This window comes from Phaenicophaeus curvirostris, chromosome Z (assembly GCF_032191515.1).
Source record: "Phaenicophaeus curvirostris isolate KB17595 chromosome Z, BPBGC_Pcur_1.0, whole genome shotgun sequence".
Taxonomy (NCBI): Eukaryota; Metazoa; Chordata; class Aves; order Cuculiformes; family Cuculidae; genus Phaenicophaeus; species Phaenicophaeus curvirostris.
Window position 1 is genome coordinate 38,134,704 of NC_091431.1, and position 19,953 is coordinate 38,154,656.

At 36.6% G+C, this 19,953-nt stretch overlaps 1 protein-coding gene across 1 annotated transcript in view; it reads left to right on the forward strand.

Annotated features, from left to right (window-relative positions):
- LOC138733697 (transmembrane channel-like protein 1) overlaps positions 1–19,953 on the forward strand; it is a 60,398-nt gene that overhangs the window by 29,804 nt on the left and 10,641 nt on the right. The window contains exons 7-14 of the mRNA XM_069881163.1: positions 482–588; positions 1,814–1,912; positions 5,634–5,776; positions 7,089–7,233; positions 11,808–12,002; positions 17,991–18,170; positions 18,391–18,543; positions 19,742–19,870. Coding sequence (XP_069737264.1) covers positions 482–588; positions 1,814–1,912; positions 5,634–5,776; positions 7,089–7,233; positions 11,808–12,002; positions 17,991–18,170; positions 18,391–18,543; positions 19,742–19,870 — 1,151 coding nt within the window. The remainder of the gene's footprint in view (positions 1–481; positions 589–1,813; positions 1,913–5,633; positions 5,777–7,088; positions 7,234–11,807; positions 12,003–17,990; positions 18,171–18,390; positions 18,544–19,741; positions 19,871–19,953) is intronic.

Genomic DNA, 19,953 nt, shown 5'->3' on the forward strand with positions numbered 1-19,953 from the left:
GTAATGCTCCCCACTATAACAAACAGGACCCTTCTTATCACAGCCCTCTTCAATTGTGTCTGACTCTTCCAAGCAGCTGACTGTCTAGAAAGACCGGGTAGATATCAGTATGAAGTGGTGAGCTATTTCAGACATTTCTGGCTTAAAATATCAAGAATGCTTAAAAAAATTGCTTAAAAAAGTTTTAAAAATATGACTTCCTTTGAATCCTGCTGCTATAAGATTTAATATTAGTAACTATCACAGCTTTTACATGACAAAAATACTCTGTATAAAAAATATGCGCGTATTTTTTGTTTCTGTTTGCTCTGCCAGGTCAATGAGCACTAGTATGCAATCTGGGAAAAAGTTATTAGAATTATGACAATAGAGAAAATGAAAAGCCTCCCCTGATTTTATTTGTTTTAAATAAAATTTTAGCGACTTCATCTTAAGGAAAAAAAGCATAAGAGGACTAATTTGTTTGCCCTTATTTTCGTAGGTCACTTCGGCTCGTCAGTGGCATCTTATTTCATATTCTTGCGCTGGATGTATGGAATAAACATGATTCTCTTTGGACTGACCTTTGGACTTGTAATGGTGCCTGAGGTGGGAATCTTTTAAACTATCATTGAGAATTGTTATGTGAAATTATGTCTTTGCAAGGAGATTTCATAGTACTAGACATTTAAATAAATTTCTACTCCATGCTTTATTTATAAGGTATTTATTTATAAGGTATACTAAAGCTGTAAAGAAGTACTGTCTTTGTGGACAGTTGTCTCTACAGAGACACATCTTGAAACAGATGTGACGGAAAAATACATACAGGGCTGTGTCCTGAAAACATTTTCCTGTGGTCTGGGATGGGGCTAAATGTTTGAGGTTTTTTTTCTGTGGAGAACTAAGGAGAAGAACTGTGACTTAAGGAGCAGTCTTACTTCCAGGTCTCTGAGGCACCATCGATCCTTTTCAGTTGCCTTAATAGTCGCACGCTGATAAGGCCTAACAGGACTGTAAAGTCACAAGACAGTCCCCTCATTTTTTGTGCTGTGTGCAGCATCACTGTTAGTAATCCTGCTCAGAGCAGATGTGATACAGGCAGAAAAAACTTCTGTAAAATGTAATCTTTGTCTAGTTCCTTTGAGCTACCGTGTTTTCTCCATAGAAAGAGGGCTTATATGGAATTGCAAGTGTTGTGCCATCTCCCTGATTTTACTGTGCCACATCCTTTTATCTTACCTCCTAGTAAGCAGGTGGGAAAGAGCCAGGTAGGAATTTCCATCACCTTCCTAGTATAGCTTTTTAATAGCCTGATCCATCTTCCATTGAAGCTGAAACAGAAAATACTCAACAGTTTTCAGGGGAAAGCCTGGAAAGGACCCTGTGAGGTTATGCATATATATACAGCATCTTGCTAGCAGCAGTGAGGGTCTCAGAATCCAAAAACTAAGTCCCTAGCATCTTCCCATATATTTTGATTAAAACCCCAATAAAATCTGTAATACAACAAAAATGAAACTTCTGATATTGTCCGTAAGACAAATACCAATTTGGACTTCTGTGTTGCTTTTCCATGTAAAAGGCACACCTTGACAGTCCAGTGATACTAGTGGAACATTACTTTAAATTTAGGAAGCACCATTAATGCATATTTTAAGTATACTTTCAGTCATTAATGTGAGAGCAAGGAAAAGAAGTAGAGAAGTAGGTCATCTTCATTAAGGAGTTTAGGAACATAAAACAAATCTTCCTAAGAAATGACAGATCTCTGTCTTTTCCCTGTGTTGGTATTTTGCTTTGAAAGGTAAATTGGTTTCATTTTTGCTTCCAGGCTTTAATGGGGAAACCATATGGCTCTTTACCCAGAAAAACTGTCCCAAGAGCTGAAGAAGCAACTGCTATGAACTTTGCTACCCTTTGGGATTTTAGTGTAAGTGCATAAACTTGCAATATTGCAAGGTCTTAGTATAGATGTTTGCTTCAGAGAAAACATATAGTGAAGCTCAATGTTCACATATGTACTTCAGTATATGTAGCAATCCAAAAGTGTGTGCCAAAAGAAAGTTGAATTCACATCCCTGGGTACTGACTTTCCATTTCTCATGGGTGAATTTTGTCCTAAGTTTTTTAAGGTCCTGAATTTGAGGATGCAGTGTAAATTAGAAAAAAAAAATAGAACAGAAATTTCAATAATGTGCTCTTTAGGCTTTTTCTAAAACAAATAATTGCATTTTTTGTTGGGTTTTTTTCTCAGTCTTATAAAATATACAGAAACCTTAGCTGAATTGAGAAATACGTCTTAATGCTTTACCATTAATGTGATGCCCACCTCAGCCTGAGGATCTGAACATCCTGTACTAACAAGATAATGGTATATTCCTAAATATAGCATACTGCTTTTTCTTCCTAACAGCAATAGTTTTATCTAATTTTGCCCATGGTATGTCTCTGTAGTTGACCTCTTTATGTAATGATGATACAACTTTGCATGAAGTCAGCTGGTTATAAATTTAGTAATACAATGTGTTGCTTAGAAGACTTAGGTTTCTCTGTAGCATACTAAATGTTATCAAGAGGTACTCTTCACCTGCAAAAAGCTATGTCCATCTAGTTGAGGCTAAGAGTAATTTCTCCTTAAGTCTGTTGCGCTCTTTCCCTTCTGTAAGCAGTACCAAGATTTTAACGTAATTGTGCATATACTTATCTATTAGCACTTGAGTTGTTTTAGCAGCAGCAAACATGAATATGATGTCGGAAGCAGACTCCGGCTTATTTTCATACCTATTCCCTTTCCAAAAGGAGGATAGCTTTGGTCTCTCCTGAAAAAGAACATAAAAAGGGTATGGTGCCTGTGCTTCTTATTAATATTGTCATTTTTTAGTATAGTTAGTGTGTAGAGAGTTCCCTAATCTTGTGACACAGCCTCAAACAGGATCTCTTAGTTTGTGGTGCAGTATGTTCATTTGGTGACTCAGAAGATGCTGGATTTTGGTCCTTTATTTAGCTTCCCTGGCTCTATTTTAACTCTTCACCCATCAGTGGAGGAAGATACAGGTTGTAAACAATGCAACGATGTGAAAAATCTTGACTGGATATACACATTTTCTCATTTACAAGGAAATATTTCAGGCTTATTAATCAGAGATCACTGAATTTAAAGAAAACAAGATAATAGGTGAAAATTGCAATGTTTGTCTATGTTTTGACAATAAAGGTATTTAAACTGAGCATGTTACTTTTGCTTTATTTTGTCACACAAAGTGATAGACCCTCTGGATACAAAAGGATAGAAATTTTTTTCTAAAAAGCCACTTATGAAATATTTTGAGAGGACTGCTGCGTAAAATGGCATTACGTTTGGTTCATCAGCCATTGTATATTTGCATGACAGGAAAAATACACCTAGACATATAGCTGGGAAACTAAATAATGATGAAGGCAAAATTAGATATTTAAAACATCAGGGAGATACTGGAGAAAAAAGATACCTAGTATCTTGGAGATAAGTGAAAAGTATAGAGACTCGAAGAGCTTTATACAGCAAATGGGAACAAAGTTTTTGAAAGAAAAGTATTTGAGAAAAGGTGAATGAAGATAGGTGATGGAAAGAGAAGTAACTCTTCTGGATCTGACAGTTCTGAAGAAGAAAGTAAAGTAAATAACAGAATAGTAATTTAGACAAAAAAAGGGAAAGGTAATAAAGACAGAATAGGACAATGAAAGAGGTGAAACCCCTGAAATATTGAGGGGCAAAAAGAGTACCTTTCATCTCTAGCGGTTCCTGCATGCTACCAAGTAAGTTATAAATAAGGGAATCCACATCAGCAAACATTGAGACCAAAATATGTTTTCCTTTTTTTCTTCACTGGAAATTGTACTTATTTTACTGACATGGCAAAAAGAAACAGTTTTGGATTTTTACATATTTTACTTGAAAATTAATTTTAACATTGCATATCTTACAATTATGATAATAATCCAAACCTTAAAAAATGAGACGTTTAAGGCTCAGCTCAATGAAGCGTTTGACCAATATTCTTATCTCACTCATCTTTTATGTTAGACTCAGAAAGGAGTGAAAGAAATCTTCTATACATACCTACCTTTACTCAGCTGAAGGCATGTTGAGTCTCATACTGAGATGCAGTAGACAAAGCGCATGAAAAATATACTGGATGTTATACAGTAGGTAAATTATCTCCAACTTTGCAGGACACAGTGATTTAAAAAGTGTTTTAATACTCTGAAGGATCCAAAGGGTCTCCAGAGCTGGTTTAGGCTGTATTGAAACCTGAATGAAGATGGAGTTATAGGGTGCTTTAATATGCAAAAAAATGCAAAAGACATACTATTGAATTTAAACTTCTCCTGACTGGTATAGATGTTTTCCTAGTAGTTAGTAATAAATATGTTCTACAATATTTCCTTTATCAGAGGAAGGCTATTGCCTATTTTATGTAGGTACATGTCTCAAAGGTAGTCTGACATAAAGAATAATGAGATATGCTGATCAGCAAATATAGATATTTTGAATAATGTTTCTGTTTATTGTATATTAATATTTCATTTTCAGCTTAGAATTGCAAATTAGGCTTTCCAGATAACATTGTGACTCATTTGATATATCATAAGAACTACTGTAAGTTAAATACATGTTTTGCAATAATATGTAAGTGAAAGATGTTATTGAATTTAAGTAAAATGGACAACTGAAAAGGAGAACAGAAGTAAATGGCTTTTTTTTTTAAAATTCACAAAACCCTCAGCTTACTGTATTAGTGTCAAACTAATGCATAGTTTATCAGCCAATTGCATAGTCAAATACTTTGTACTTAACTTGAAATTATTACATCCTGTTGGAGTTTTGATACTGCTGTGTATGTGCTGAGCTGTCTTTGTAAATACTTGGGATACAGTCATCTTCTAGGAGGCATGTTCTTGCTCTAACCTGAGGATTATCAGGAAGCTTTAGCTAGCTGGATAATTTTAGATCCAAACAAGTGCTTACAGTTAATCATATACCAGTAAATTATTTTGAAAAATCAGCAATCCAACTCATAGAAGAGAGGGTGATTCTCATTAATATTTTTAGAAAGTGTGACACACTTTGGATTGCTGATAAAGAAGGTACAATTGCTTTGCACTTTCTACAGCTGTGGAGTCTGTGCCCACCCCCCATTCCCCTGTATACTGAATAATAGTCCATAAAACACAGCTAGATATTGGTTAACATATATTGAATGACTACCTAATGAACAGCCAACAACATTGCTAGACAGAGAAGGTGTATGACAATTTTATATCAAATTATCTATGGAAGTAAATTTTAGAAATGTGAAAATTAAGTTAAAAATCTGGCATTTCATCTGCAAGTAAATCAATGTGGTTTTATGTTTACAACGAGAAGTATATGGGTGAAAATGTTTTGATTGAAAGGACTTTAAAGACAAAATTTCTGAGAGTTTACATGAAATATATTAAGTCTTCCTAAAGAAAATGATAGATTTTTCCATTCTATGAGATTTGTTACAGTGATACTTGCAACTATTTTGAATGCATTCAAATTAATGTTTCAGTACATTAATATTGGTACGATTTCTGATTGTGCATATTTAGCAGACACGACATTACAATATTTGCTGACTTTTCAGGGCTTCGCACAGTATTCTGTACTCTTTTATGGTTATTACAATAACCAGAGGACAATAGGATGGCTCAAGTTCAGGATGCCTCTCTCGTATTTCCTTGTTGGAGTTGGGACTATTGGCTACAGCTTTATGATTGTCATTCGAACGTAAGTTCTTCTTGGCTCTGAAATAAAGTATATTCAAATAGGCAGATAATTCCAGTATTGACCAATGAGAGTGACTTTCTAAAAAATGCAATAAAAATAATTTTTTTTAAAAAATAAAAAGTTTTTTAAAAGGCAATAATTGTAAGGGCAGTACAATGCAAGATCATATTCAAGGCTAAAGTAATCTATGATTCATTCAGCCCATATTTATCTATGTGGAAATCTGAAATAACATAACACTTCCCTTTCTTAACCTCTAACTGAAAAATAAATGCATAAAGTGAGGAACAGAGCTGTCAGCCCATCTTTTCACAGTACTCTCCATCTAGCACAATGTCAGCTAAGACATTGTTCTACCTTCAATCAAACCTTATGTGAGTTAAACTCTTCTAAGAAGAAAGAAGACAAGAAAGAAAGATACATACAGCAACTAATTCTATACAAAACTCAGAATCAGCGCTAAATGATTCTTTGCAAGACAATCACAAAACCGCTCACTATTTCATTTGGATCTCTTGAGAAGGAATAATCATACTCCAGCAACTAGCAGCAAACCAGATCCTACCAAGAATCTTTCATTATATCTGTCCCTTCTGTATGTGAGTAGTTAAACAAAACAAATCAATCCAGGTATTAGTTTATGACAGCTCAGAAGGATTTTCTGTATTATTTACTTACTAATTTCTTCCTGGAGAGTTTTACTGGACTGCTAAAAATGTAGTATGTGGAATGTATTGATATTGATCACATAACTGCTGCATTAATGAGCTTTAAAATAGTTATTTAAGGCAATAATTTGACGTTTGTAGATTCTGTTATAAATCTTATTTATAAGTGCTCAGGAGATAAAAGAGAAGATAGTAAGCTGTGTTAGTGATATTTTTTGTGTGGTAGAAACAGGTTTTGTTCTGTCTTGTTATTTTACAATACTTCTTTTGTCTTTGTGAAGTTTCTAATTACAGCTATAATACTTCAGGATGCTCTACAGCTTTCTGTTTAACAGATCTTGATGTTTTCCTGTTGAGTTTCTTATCCAGCAGAATTTTTTAAAAGGGTTAATGAAATTAACACATTCTTTCTCATGCAAACCTGAACTGATGAGCTCTTAAATTGTCTAAACGTGAAAAACTCCATCCTTCCGTCTAGTTTCACACTGAACTTCCCAGAGTTAGTATAACATGATGGACTGCATTAATAATAATATAGGTTTTTTTTGAGAACAATATTAGAATTTAGGAGCAATATAAAAATCATGCTCATATAGCAGAAGTAGTTCTAACAAAGTATTCCTGTGTCTTTCTGGCTTTTGTAGAATGGCAAAGAATGCAAATGATGATGGTGGTGGGGATGACACTAGTTTTAATTTCAGCTGGAAAATGTTCACAAGCTGGGACTACCTCATTGGCAATCCTGAGACAGCAGATAATAAGTTCGCCTCTATCACAACAAGCTTTAAGGTAAAATAGAGCTCACTAAGGAGAATCTTTCACACTGGTGTGAATCAGATGGAACAAAGGTCATCTATTAGCTGTGCTTGGGACCTAGAATCTTAAACTAGAACTGGGCAGCTCTGTAACCTTCTGAGTCTGGGTCTTTGTGCCTCTCATCTTAATTTTTTACTTCTAACTGTGGAAGAAAAACTTTAATGGTATCTTTTGTGACCTCTATGACTGCAATACTAGTTATAGAAAAATTATTCTACTGTAAAATAATATTTTCCTTTTTCTCATTTCTGTTAACTTCCAGTTTCTATGATGCTTGTCTGAAAATATTTTATTTTAAATGCAGGTAATATTTTGCCAAACTCACATTATCATCGTCTCTTGCTACACTGAAAAGATGCCATAAGATAAAGAAATAGGATCATCTATAAGGGGCTATACATAGTGTCAGAGGAATTTGCCTGAGAATTTTGAGACTATACTTGCTCTTCATGAAAAAAACAACAGAAAAAGGCTACTTTCCTTGCATTATATAAACTTTTTGTTTTCAAATGAATTATGAAATATTCCCCAGTTTGTAAGGAAGTACAAGGTGTTCCTAGGCCTCTTTTCAGTTTATATATTGTGTTGCCATTGCATGAGGAACAGGTGTAGGATGTGAGATGTACCACTGTGAAAACAGTGAAGGTACTATATTCTATTTGCTGAATGTTATAGGAAGTGTTTCTACGCTGAGGTCACCAGTGCAGTGTGTGAAGGAAAATATAATTTTTAATGTAATGATGTACAGGGATTTTCCGGTTTTGGCTAGTCTAGAGTTATATTTCTTCACAGTAGCTATTATGGGTCTATGTTTTAGATTTGTGCTGAAAGCAGTGTTGATACAAAGAGATGTTTTTATTTATTGCTGAGCTGGACTTACACAAAGTCAAGAACTTTTCTTCTTCCCACTCCACCAGTGAATACTGTGGGGATGCACAAGAAAGTGGGGAGAGAAATAGCTGGGGCAGCTCACTGGAGGGATACCAGATGATGTGACGCTCAGCATATAAAGCTGAGGGGAAGAAGAAAGAAGAGAGGATGTTTGGAGTTATGGTGTTTGTCCTCCCAAGTAACCATGTGTGATGGAGTCCTGCTTTCTTGGAAACAGCTGAATCCCTGCCTACTGGTGGGAAGCAGCGGATGAATACCTTGTTTTGCTTTGCCTGTGTGTGACTTCTGCTTCACTTATTAAACTGTCTTTATCTCAACCCATGAGTTCCCTCACTTTTCTGATTCTCCCCCATATCACACTGGCACTTCTAACTTTCTCCCTGCAAAGCCTCACAACATCTTTGTAGTCCACCTGAGACACTTGCCCCTTTTTTCAAAGATCATAAACTCTCCTTATTTTCCTGACTTCAAACCAGAGCTCTCTGTTCATCTAGGCCAGTGTTCCTCACTGATGACTTATCTTCCAGCACATGGGAACAGCCTGCTCCTGCACCTTTAAGACTTCCTCCTTGAAATATCTAGCCTTCCTTGATTTCTTGCCTTCAGTACTGCCTCCCAGGGAATCTGTGGATCAGTCTCATACGCAGGTCAAAGTCCAGCCTCCAGAAATCAAAGGTGGCAGTTCCGCTGACCCACACTCCAAACTTCTCCAAGAACCAACAACTCTATCTTTTCATGATCACTATACCCAAGTCAACCTCAGCTAGCACATCACTCACCAGTCCTTCTCTGTTCATAAACAACAGGTCCAGTGGGGCACCTTCCCTAGTTGGCTCATTCACCAGCTGTGTCAGGAAACTGTCTTCCATACAATCCAGAAACCTAGACGGTTTCCTCTCTGCTGTATTGTATTTCCAGCAGACATGTGGTAGATTGAAGTGCCAACAAAGACAAGGGCGAGTGATCTTGAGGTTTCTACCAGATGCTTGTAGAATATTTCATCTGTCTTTTCATCCTGGTTAGCTGTCTATAACAAAATCCCACCATGATACCTGACGATTCTCACTCCTGAGACTTGAGGCTGACCCCTAAGGTTTTGGAGTTGAGGATACAGAGGACCTGAGGCCCATTATACTCCAACTGAAAAAGAGAGCATTGACAGCATGTGAAGGAGTTTGATCGACTTTAGCTCAAAGGCTCGTACTGAAGGCTGGTACTGAAGCATAGTTTTTCTTAGGACCCTGACTTCTGGTGCTGGGCTGGATGTTCCCGCCCTACACATCATGCAAATTATGCTACATAGAGTTAACTGGTCACATGGATCAAACAATGGGCTCAAACAGCGAACTCCAGTCATCCAGGAATCTTAGAACTGATCATGCACTGGCCAGAAGGCAAGGATTTGGAGTATTGCCAGAGAAGGAAGTAACACATGTTGAAAAGTCCCCATTGTATGAAAAACTGCCAGCAAATGAGAAGTAATATGCCTTATTCACTGATGGGTCCAGTCACATTGTGGGAAAACATCAAAGGTTGAAAGCTGCTGTGTGGAGTTGGAGAAACTGCTGAAGGACAAGGTAAATTCAATCAGTTTGCAGAGATGAAACACATTCAGCTAGCTTTAGGTATTGCTGAATGAGGAAAATGGCCAGTACTTTTACTTCTCTAGTGACTCATGAATCATGGCCAGTTCCCTGCAGAGGTGGTTAAAGCAAGGGAAGCAGAGCAACTGGCAGCACAGAAGCAAACTCATCTGGACTGCCACATTTTGTCAAGATACTACTGCCTGAGTAGCAAAAGTACATCATATAGAAGCTTGTGCACCCAAGAGTTGGGCCACTGTAGGTGGGTCAGGTGGCTAAGATGGAAATTGCTCAAGTGGATCTAAGGTAATTTTATTCATAGCTAGTACGGGGCTATGTTTTAGATTTGTGCTGAAAGCAGTGTTGATGATACAGAGATGTTTCAGTTACTGCTGAGCAGGGCTTACACAAGGTCAAGGCCTTTTCTGCTTTGCACGTCATGCCACCAGAGAGCAGACTGGAAGGACACAGCTGGGACAGCTGACCTCAACGGACCAAAAGATACAACATATCAAATGATGTCATGCTCAGCAAATAAAGCTGGGGGAAGAAGAAGGAAGAGGGGACATTCAGAGTTGTGGCATTTTGTTCCCAAGTAATCGTTATATGTGATGAAGCCCGGCTTTCTTGAACATAGCTGAATCCCTGCCTGCTGGTGGGAAGTAGTGAATGAATTCCTTGTTTTGCTTTTCCTCTGTGTGTCTTTTTCTTTACTTATTAAACTGTCTTTATCTCAAACCATGAGTTTTCTCACTTTTATGCTTCCAAATTTCTTCCCCATCCCACTGAGGAAAGAATGAGTGACTATGTGGTGCTTAGTTGCTAGTTGGAGTTAAACCCCCACAAGGGAGCACACTGGCAAGGTGTTGCCAGGTTATGAACAAGATGCTAAACTTGCAGTCACACTGATAATGTATGGCATGGAAGCTGAAAGATGAAACACTAGCTGCGCTATTCAATCACATATGACACCCTTCTTTTTGCATTGGTGATATAGCCAATACGTCACCTCACCCAGCCCATCCTTCTAGCTGCAGGCTTAAGAGATAAATACACTCAGTCAGTAAAGAGAAAAGGTCCCAAGAAAGCAAATATTGAGGAAATACTGACTAAAGTCACTGAGGCTGTGTGAGCCTGCCTAGCAGGGTCAGTTGCTGGAAGGTGTTGAGAGAAGAATAGTTGATACAGAGACTTATCTTTGAGAAATAAACTCATGAAGCTTCACTGTGATCTTTGCTAATGAGCAAGGAACTTCAGAGAGAAAGAGTGAAGTCTTGGCTTGGGTGAGGTCATGGCATTTTGCTTAAGAGCTGCTGCAGCCTCCTTTAATTTAAGTAACAAACACAAATCTTAAGTAGAGCCATGAAGTGTAAATATTACAATGCTGGAGTTCAGCTCCCATGCTGTTCAACAGTTCTCTATACCAAAGTGAGATGTGGTAACCAAACTCCTGTTTCATGAGAACTCTTCAGAGAAAAAGCTCTTTGTGCTGGTAAAACTAGGAGCTGAAGATTATAGTTACACCAGAACCTCAATATTTAGCAGTCTTGGCCAAGGGTAAATATGGCACAAACTATTTATTCTTCAGTCTGGAGCTGTGCAGTTTGCCTTTTTTTGGGATTTCTACCTCTAAATTATCTTTTCTTTCCTTCCAGATTGCTGACTTTCAGAATAAAACTTTTTGGGTTGTTTTTTTTTTTTCCACAAAAATGCATGTTTTGGAAGTGTGACAGGTTTTTTTCTGGCAGCTAATGACACATTTATCCTGTTGGGTCACCCAGACTCATAGTACCTTGCAAGCTTACAGAACATGCTGTTTTCTTTTTGGCACGTGAGTGCAGGTATAACATGACTGAGTGGGGACACACTCAATGAAGGAAAAGTAAACTCGGGCTAGCCAAACCCCCGGGGTTTTTCAATATCCAAAACACATTTTATGAGAAGATATAAGCATGATGTCCAGGTTTGCATTCACATCTTCATCATTTGATTAACTTCTAACAACTGGAGGAACAATGTGGGATCTTGACTTTTAATGTTCTCATAACACTCTTTTCTTTCTAACAAGTGCAGGAAGCTATCGTGGAGGAGCAGGAGAGCCGAAAAGAGGAAAATATTCACTTGACTCGATTCCTGAGGGTTCTTGCCAACTTCTTAGCCCTATGCACGCTTGCTGGGAGTGGCTACCTCATCTTTTTTGTTGTCAGAAGATCCCAGAAATTTGCCCTGGAAGGTCTGGAGAACTACGGGTGGTGGGAGAGAAATGAAGTTCGTGCTAGCACATTTCTAAAATAGATGTGGTTTGAAACTGTGTTGCTCTTCTCTGCATGTTGCCTTTTTCCCCCCCTAAGAATTTAATAGTCTGAATGTGAGTGGTCAATGTCTAACAAAAGAATTAGTTTAGTATCTCTGCTTCAGTCTGCATTAAAAAGATTATTTTTTAATTGATTCTTTCTAATGTCCATTTGCATTTAGTTTTCATTTGAGGCATTTACCATCCCTCCTCTGTACTCTTAAGATTGTTTTCCAGCCACTCTGTGGATTCATAAGATGTCTTTAAGCTGCTTTCCTGTTGCTTTCCTCCTGAAACTGACCCAAGCAAAGCAACCAGTGTGTGGGCATATCCAGAGTTATTTGGGGCCTCACGGATACGACTCTGCAATGCAGCAACAGAGTGAAACTCAGACCTTCCAGTTCTAGCTGCCCAGTCCAATATTCCAATACAATTCTTTTGTGCTTAATGTGTTTTCTTCTGCAGCAGACGCAGCCTTACCTCATAGAGGTGTACATTGGAAGTCATTGTGTCTGCTATAGCAGTGTGCAGTAAGCACAGGGATTGGAATTAGCTGATCTTTAAAGTTCATTCCAACCTTAACTATTCTATAATTATATGATTCTGTGAATACCAGGGTAAAAACACTGCTATGTATGTTGTAAAACTAGATGATTTTTGCTTAAAGCTCATCTTTTGAGAAGTACTCTAGATACCTGATTTAAGGTAAGGCAAAAAGATGCTAGGATGGTCATAATGGAATAAGGAAAGTAATTTGCTAATTTTCAAAACCAAAACCTGACTGAGAAAGTAACATAAAATCCAGCAGCAATCCACCTCTAGAATCCAGAGAAATGGGGCTTTTGAAATTGAGTTGTTACTTGATAGAAGTTACTACATTTTGATCTAAAAAGTGTTTAAAAATGCATGGCTGAAAGGAAAATGAGCTCTAAGCATGCCAACAAACTCGCAGATGAAGACAGTTCAGGAGGAATTCAGCTTTCTCTCAGCTGAAAGGTGTGATGACAGACTCACAGTAACAAGAACTGTGCTACCAAAAGCTGTTACATTATCTTATGCTGCTACTTGAAGAGCAGCTAAACCTATGGATGTTTATATTTATGGGTTTACTTTTGTTTGCTTTACAAAAAAATACTGCTATAGAGACTATATCACAGATCTAAGTTCTGAGGCAAGTGTGTCTCTAAAGGAAAGTGGACCAGGCAACATTGCCATTATTTGTCTAAAGAATTTTTTCTATTGACTGGTAACTAATATATTTGTAAGGTACAAAATTTTGCTCTTGATTGGATGTTAGTATTTAATTATGTAAATACATTTGGCTTCTGTGTAACAGCCATTTAAATATTTTTTTAAAATTTGGTAGAGCAAGCTTACTTCTATTTCTACCAGTAACAAATGAATTGAGAATTTGATCAGAAAAAACCCAGCATAAACACTTAATGTAGTACTTAAAGCAAATGAAAGTGCATCTCTTACATGTAATTCAAGCGACAGTATGTAAAAATTGGTATTCTTCATAAAAATATTAAACTGATTTTGTAAGAAAAATATTTTCATCACATTGGATATATTAAGGTGTCCCTGGAGCAAACCAGGGTAAATACATTTTATATTATCTGTTCCTGAAGCTCACAGCCTAGTAAAGTGCAGCAGGTGACTTTGTGGACAATACCTTTTTCTCTCTGACTATCCTTCTCTGTCATAATATTGTAAATTTTTACAACTTCCTCTCTCTACAGGCATTACCTAGTTTTGTGAGATCACTCCTCAGAAAAATTTGTCTACTGTGTGGTGGAGAGCTGGAAATTAGTGGAAACAGGCAGACTAGGACTGTTAAGAGATTTCATCAGTATTTGCCTTGCTGTGGCAAGTGGCAAGTGGCACGTGGCTGTGACCTGGTGGTTGATCGTGGCTGAATGATGATTCTGTACAATATGACGTTTTCCCCATGACTGTGGAAATTTTGGTAAAATGGAAAATAATTCCACTGATTCCCTTGGTAAAGTATTGTGAAACTAGATGAGAATTGCTGAACATAATTGACTTTTCTTGTTTGATAGAAGATGGTTTTCAGAGCTAGAATATAGTTTGAGCATCTCTCTGGTACTGAGGTACTCTGTTTTCTTAAACGTATTCCTGTACTCTTTAGAAATAAAGCTACTTCAAAGCAGAGAGAACTTACAAGGAGACATGTTGATTACTCTGAATCAGAAACATTAACAACATTTGGGCAAAGAGGAGATCAGCTTTCTACATAATTTTTTTTCCAGCAAAGTTTAGCTTTAATGTTTCAGATCTTGCAAGCTGAAACAACTCCACAGATTTTTTGCTATTTACTTTAATGTTCCTAGTAATGGGTATGGAGTTCATTTAAATTAAAGTTATTAAGACTTGTTGTCAGTGCTCTGTTTAATTCTAGAAATCATCAGACAGCTTTTATTAGTATGAAATAGAATTTCTAATATATTTTTTAAAAAAATCAAACTATATTTACTATAAAATTTTTATATATATATACATTTTATTTATATTTTATATATATATACATTTTTATTAGTGCTTTCTGCAGCAGATGCTGGAAAAATCCGTGACTACTGTAGTCATTGTTAGTGAAAGATAACGATTTATTTTAGCTAATTTGTGTTAGCTACGTACTCTTATTGAACTTACCATTTAACCACAAGCAGTCAGGGTTCAACATTTAATGTTATGTTGGCACAGTTTAATATGCTAGGGGCTTGGTGTTCAGATGTAATTGAGGTCACAGGTTTCTTGCCATCTTCACATTGTCTGGAAAGGCCTGTGTAAGCAGCAATTTTCTAGCTTTCAGAGTGTCACTCTGGGATTTGGTCTCAGGAGTAGTTAATGTCACAAAGAGATAAAAAAACAAGTTTTGAACCAGAGGTGTAATCATTGGTGGGTGCCTCTTGGTTGCTGCTCCTTTTTTAGGGAATATTCTATCTCAGTAAGGCAGAGAGAGATTTTGAGATTCACAACACATTGGCTATCAACTGTAACTCTACTATGTATGCATACTGGCATGCTGCCTGTCTTGTTGTATATCAATACACAATTTTAAAGTCACACAGAGCAGTAGATCTGTTACTGACAGGGAAAAGACAGGGAAAGAAAATCTGCTCCAGCCCCTAAGTTTTAAGTTGAACAGGAGTCCACAATATAAATTATCTCCTTTCTGAAATCAAACAGAAGTGGCTAGAATTCAATGAATGAACCCTTTCACAAGAAGCTAATAAATATAATGAGTGTAACAACTATAAGGTCCATGAAGTTATATGAGAAATGCATATGATTTTGAAATATAGAAACCATCATAATTTTTAGATTTTGAAAGACTTTAAGATAAAAATTTACACAGTTGACTATGAAGAAAAAAATAACCAGTATTTATGTCACCAATAACTCATCACCTTGTAAAAGTACCCAAACCCAGGAATATCCACAATTCTTATAAGAGAAAATTTATTCAAAGCTTTAATGTATGAAACCCCAAGCATCTCATAACATAATAAAGTAAAACATGGCAGGTAATTTGAATACAAATTCTGCCTTTTCCAATTATAAACTCAAGTGCTGCAAGAGGTGATAGCTACAAGTTTTTAGTTCATTGTTTCTCTTTTTGAGTGTTATGAGGTAACAATAAATCCTTGTTAATTTCACAGAATGCTTCTAGTTACAAATAGCACTATCCAAATACATAGGACACATAAGTGAATCCCTGTACTTATTAAAAATACCTATATGCTTCTTACAGGGTGTCACAAGCCATGCACAGCATGCATTGCTCTTTGCCTACAAATGTAAAAATCCAATAATTAGGTCTAGAACTCATTATAGACCAAGAACAGAAAAAGAGCAAAATGAAAGCCATTTGTTTCTCATGGATGAAAACTTATTTTCTCATGGATGAAACTTTTTAAGAGTAGGAATGTACACATTTATAAATGAGTGAATGTATTTGTTGGCAAAGAGACCTTCTCCTGTTGTATTGCTTCTGAGAATTAAGGGCAGTCCTAACTCTAGGTAGCAGGATGTATAGAAATTTATTAAAATTTGTAATTGTTCTAGCAAAATAGATTCCAGCATGGCTGAGAAATACTGTTGTCACAGCAACTGGAAAATTAGATGTCTATGAACAGTTATGGTTTTTTGTGACTTAAATAAATTATTTTTACTTACTCGTTTAAATGAGGTTCATCTTAAAGGAACATCTTTTGTTTTCCAGCAACCTACGTAGCTTAGCTTGAGACAATGTTTTCTGTTTCTGATTTGTCGGTTTTAGTCCCTTGAAGACACACATTTTTAATGAAATTCTATTTTGAATTGAAATTGAGTAAGTGCACTGTTACACATTTTCAATTATATTCATTTCTGGCTGACACAATAAATTAGAACCAAAAAGGTTCAAACAAAGTTGGAAATAATTTTCAGGAATCACTTAGGAATATTACATTACTTGAATGCCTCTAGAATTTAACAGCTATGCTGTATTACCAGCTTTCTATAGAAGCTAGGTAGCTGTTTTTCACAGCTTGCTTTCAGTAAACTTGTTCTATTTCCATACTGCTATGATAATCTTATTAGAAGTTTAAAAGAAAATCAGGCAGAAAGAAATAGGATTAATTTGAATTTGCTTATGAAGTGAGGACATGAGATCTGAGACAAACCAGAGACCCCAGCAATCGCTAACAGAATGAAATTTTACAGGAGCAAGTGCTAGATTCTGCACCTGTGACAAGGATTATCTGGTTATACATACAAATTAAGGGACGAGACACTGGAGAGCTGCCCTGCAGAATGAGACCTGTGGATTTGGGTTGTTGACAAGTTGAATATCAGTCAGCAGTGTGTCCAGGCAGTCGGATTTGTTCCAGTGGTTCATCAAGCACAGCATCATCAGCTTGTGGAGGGAGGTGATTATCCCACTCTACACTGCACCAGTGTGGTGCCCCCTTGAGTACTATGTGCAGTTTTGGGTGTCTCAATATAAGAAGGACATAAAACTATTAGAGTATGACCAGAGGAGGGTGACCAACATGGTGAAAGGCCTTGAGGGCAAGACTGCTGAGGACTGTCTGAGGTCAGTTGTCTTGTTCGCCTTGGAGAAAAGAAGACTGAAGGGTGACATCATTGCAGTCTACAACTTCTTCAAGGAGGGCAGTGGATGAGGAGAAGCTGATGTCCTCTCTTTGCGACCAGTGATAGGACATAAGGAAATGGAATGAAGCTATGTCACTGCCATTGAGATTGGACATTAGGAACAGGTTCTCTGCTGAGAGGGTTGTTAGTCTCTGCAACAGGCTCCTCAGGGAAGCAGTCACAGCAACATGCTTATCAGAGTCAGGGAGCACCTGGACAATGTCTTTAGTCATATGGTTTCAGGTAGTCTTACAGCGAGCAGGGAGTTGCATTTAATAATCCTTTTGTGTCCCTTCCAACCTGAGATATTCTATGATTCTGTGACATCTAGAATTAACTTTGACTGAGATCTCAGATAAATTCAATTTAGTATAGTGTTTTTGTAGGAATGCTTTCTGTAGAACATCTGTGTATATATTGCGAAGATGTGGAAGAGGTGTAGCATGAAATAGCACTGGGAATAGGTCTTACTAAATTCTCTGATAGTAGAATTATGGTTAAAATGTAAGTTCTAGTCGGAATAACTAACATTTGATTATTTTGGAGGCTTAAGTGTAATATAAAATGAAAAAAAAAAAGATCTTGTATATCCATCTGCAGTAGATTAAAACTGCCTTTTCAACTCTTTCTTATTCTGTGACAACATCTTGTGACCCTCACAGTGATTTTTGCTTTTCCTGAAATTAAATATCAAATAAAAATAATAATGGAAGTACATGCTCCACACAAATCAACAATAATGAATGAACTTACCTGTAACATTTCACTGTAAAATTTTTTTGTTTTCTTTTCCCCCCTCTCAGGTGAACATGGTTATGTCACTTTTGGGAATGTTCTGTCCAACTTTATTTGATGTAATCAGTTCTCTGGAAAACTACCACCCTCGAATAGCTCTAAGATGGCAACTGGGACGAATCTTTGCTCTTTTTCTTGGCAATCTCTACACTTTCATTATTGCCTTAATGGATGAGATCAACCTCAAGGCAAGATATTTACTTCTCTTTACTATTTTATTATGTATCTGGGCAAGGATGAGGATTTCCAGCCAGTGACAGACAAGACAATGAAAGACATTGTTTTCTTTCTGTACTGTAAATCATTTCGATGCCTTTAGCTGGTAATGGGAGACTTGGGGCTGAGAAAAAGTTGAGAACTGGTAACAAACTCATGTTGAGTTTTATCCCAATTTATTTATTTACTTAGTTGGAAGAAGAAAAGATAGTCAAGCATAACATGACGATATGGGAAGCCAGTCTGTACAATGGTACTATTCCAGAAAATTCGACTGCACCTCCAATAGAGGTGGATCCTGCAGATGTTCCCAGAGGGCCATGCTGGGAAACAATGGTAGGACAGGTAATGTAACTTCTTTGAACTCATATTTGAAAACAGATTTTATTCTGTTACAAGATATCATATCTAAACATAATTTATGTCTTCTGATAAACGGCAGTAAATTGGGAAAGTATAAGAAAAAGCAGAAAATTAGCAGTTTTGAAAAGATGGAATCATAAGAATCCCTAATAAATGTGATAATTTTGATTTGAAATTTGGTCAAGCAATGTAAATTTCTGACTGCAGCAGAAAAGATAAAAAAAATGAGTAACTCAACAAGGAAATATGTATGCTTTTATACCGGAGTTCTTTTGAGAAGACATCTCTATCTTTAGTTAAGTAACATAATGTGAAAGAACAACAGCAGTTTCATGGTAAATTTGCTGTCATTTTATTTTATTCAGCCCAACTTTTATTCTGAATGACATACTAATATAAAATATCTCTGCCAAGGAATTTTGTAACATCTCCCTTTCCTCTATTTGATCGTAGCCCATTGTTGTTACTTTGTGTACGAGAATGAATTCACCACTGAGTCACAACTTTTGTTATTACTCCATCACTCTGACAATCTCACCATCTGATTGTCTCCACTACTGACTGAAGAAATCGCTAGTAGGGAGCAGACGGGCAGAAAATACAATCCCTTTATTCTATTTGCTGATGTTGAATGATAAGCTAAGAACATCAAGAGCTCATCTCTGCATTAATTTTCTACTTAATTTCAGGTTAGAGAGAGTGATAGTCTTTTGGGCTATTGTGGTAAGGCCAGTACAGTAGGTTTTATTGAAAGTCACTAAAGTAAAATCAGAGGATAAGAATTTCCATTAGTATTTTCTTCTTTCCTCTCCATATTCACTGAGTTCCCCACTTTTTTTTTTTTTAATCTTCCTGAAGTCAAAAGAATCAAAAGCCATTTAAAATAACAACTCAGGTTTCTGCTCTAGCAGTAATCGTGTCTGGAAGTCTTTCCTAGTCTAATCATACCATGGAAGTCTCATCTGATAATATGAGCACAAATTAGAGAAAGAATACCTCTTGGAAATCAGGAACAGTTTTTTTCCGGCATTTTTAAGAATCAGTGAATGTAGAGAACATGTAGAGTATTTTCAGTGTTGAAGCAGGATAAGTACAATTAGGGATCTAGTCCAGTATTTCATTATTACTGTAATTATTAATTTCTTAAACATATTCTCAAAAGAAAATATTGCTCTAACAGGAATTTGTGCGACTGACAGTCTCTGACACAATGACAACATATATCACAATTCTAATTGGTGATTTCTTGAGAGCTGTCTTCGTAAGGTTTTTCAATTACTGCTGGTGCTGGGACTTGGAGTATGGATTTGTAAGTATCTGATTTACTTATGCCTTAATTTTTGTCTAATTCTTTAGACTCTGGTCACTTTAGGATTTTCTTCTCCCCCATCT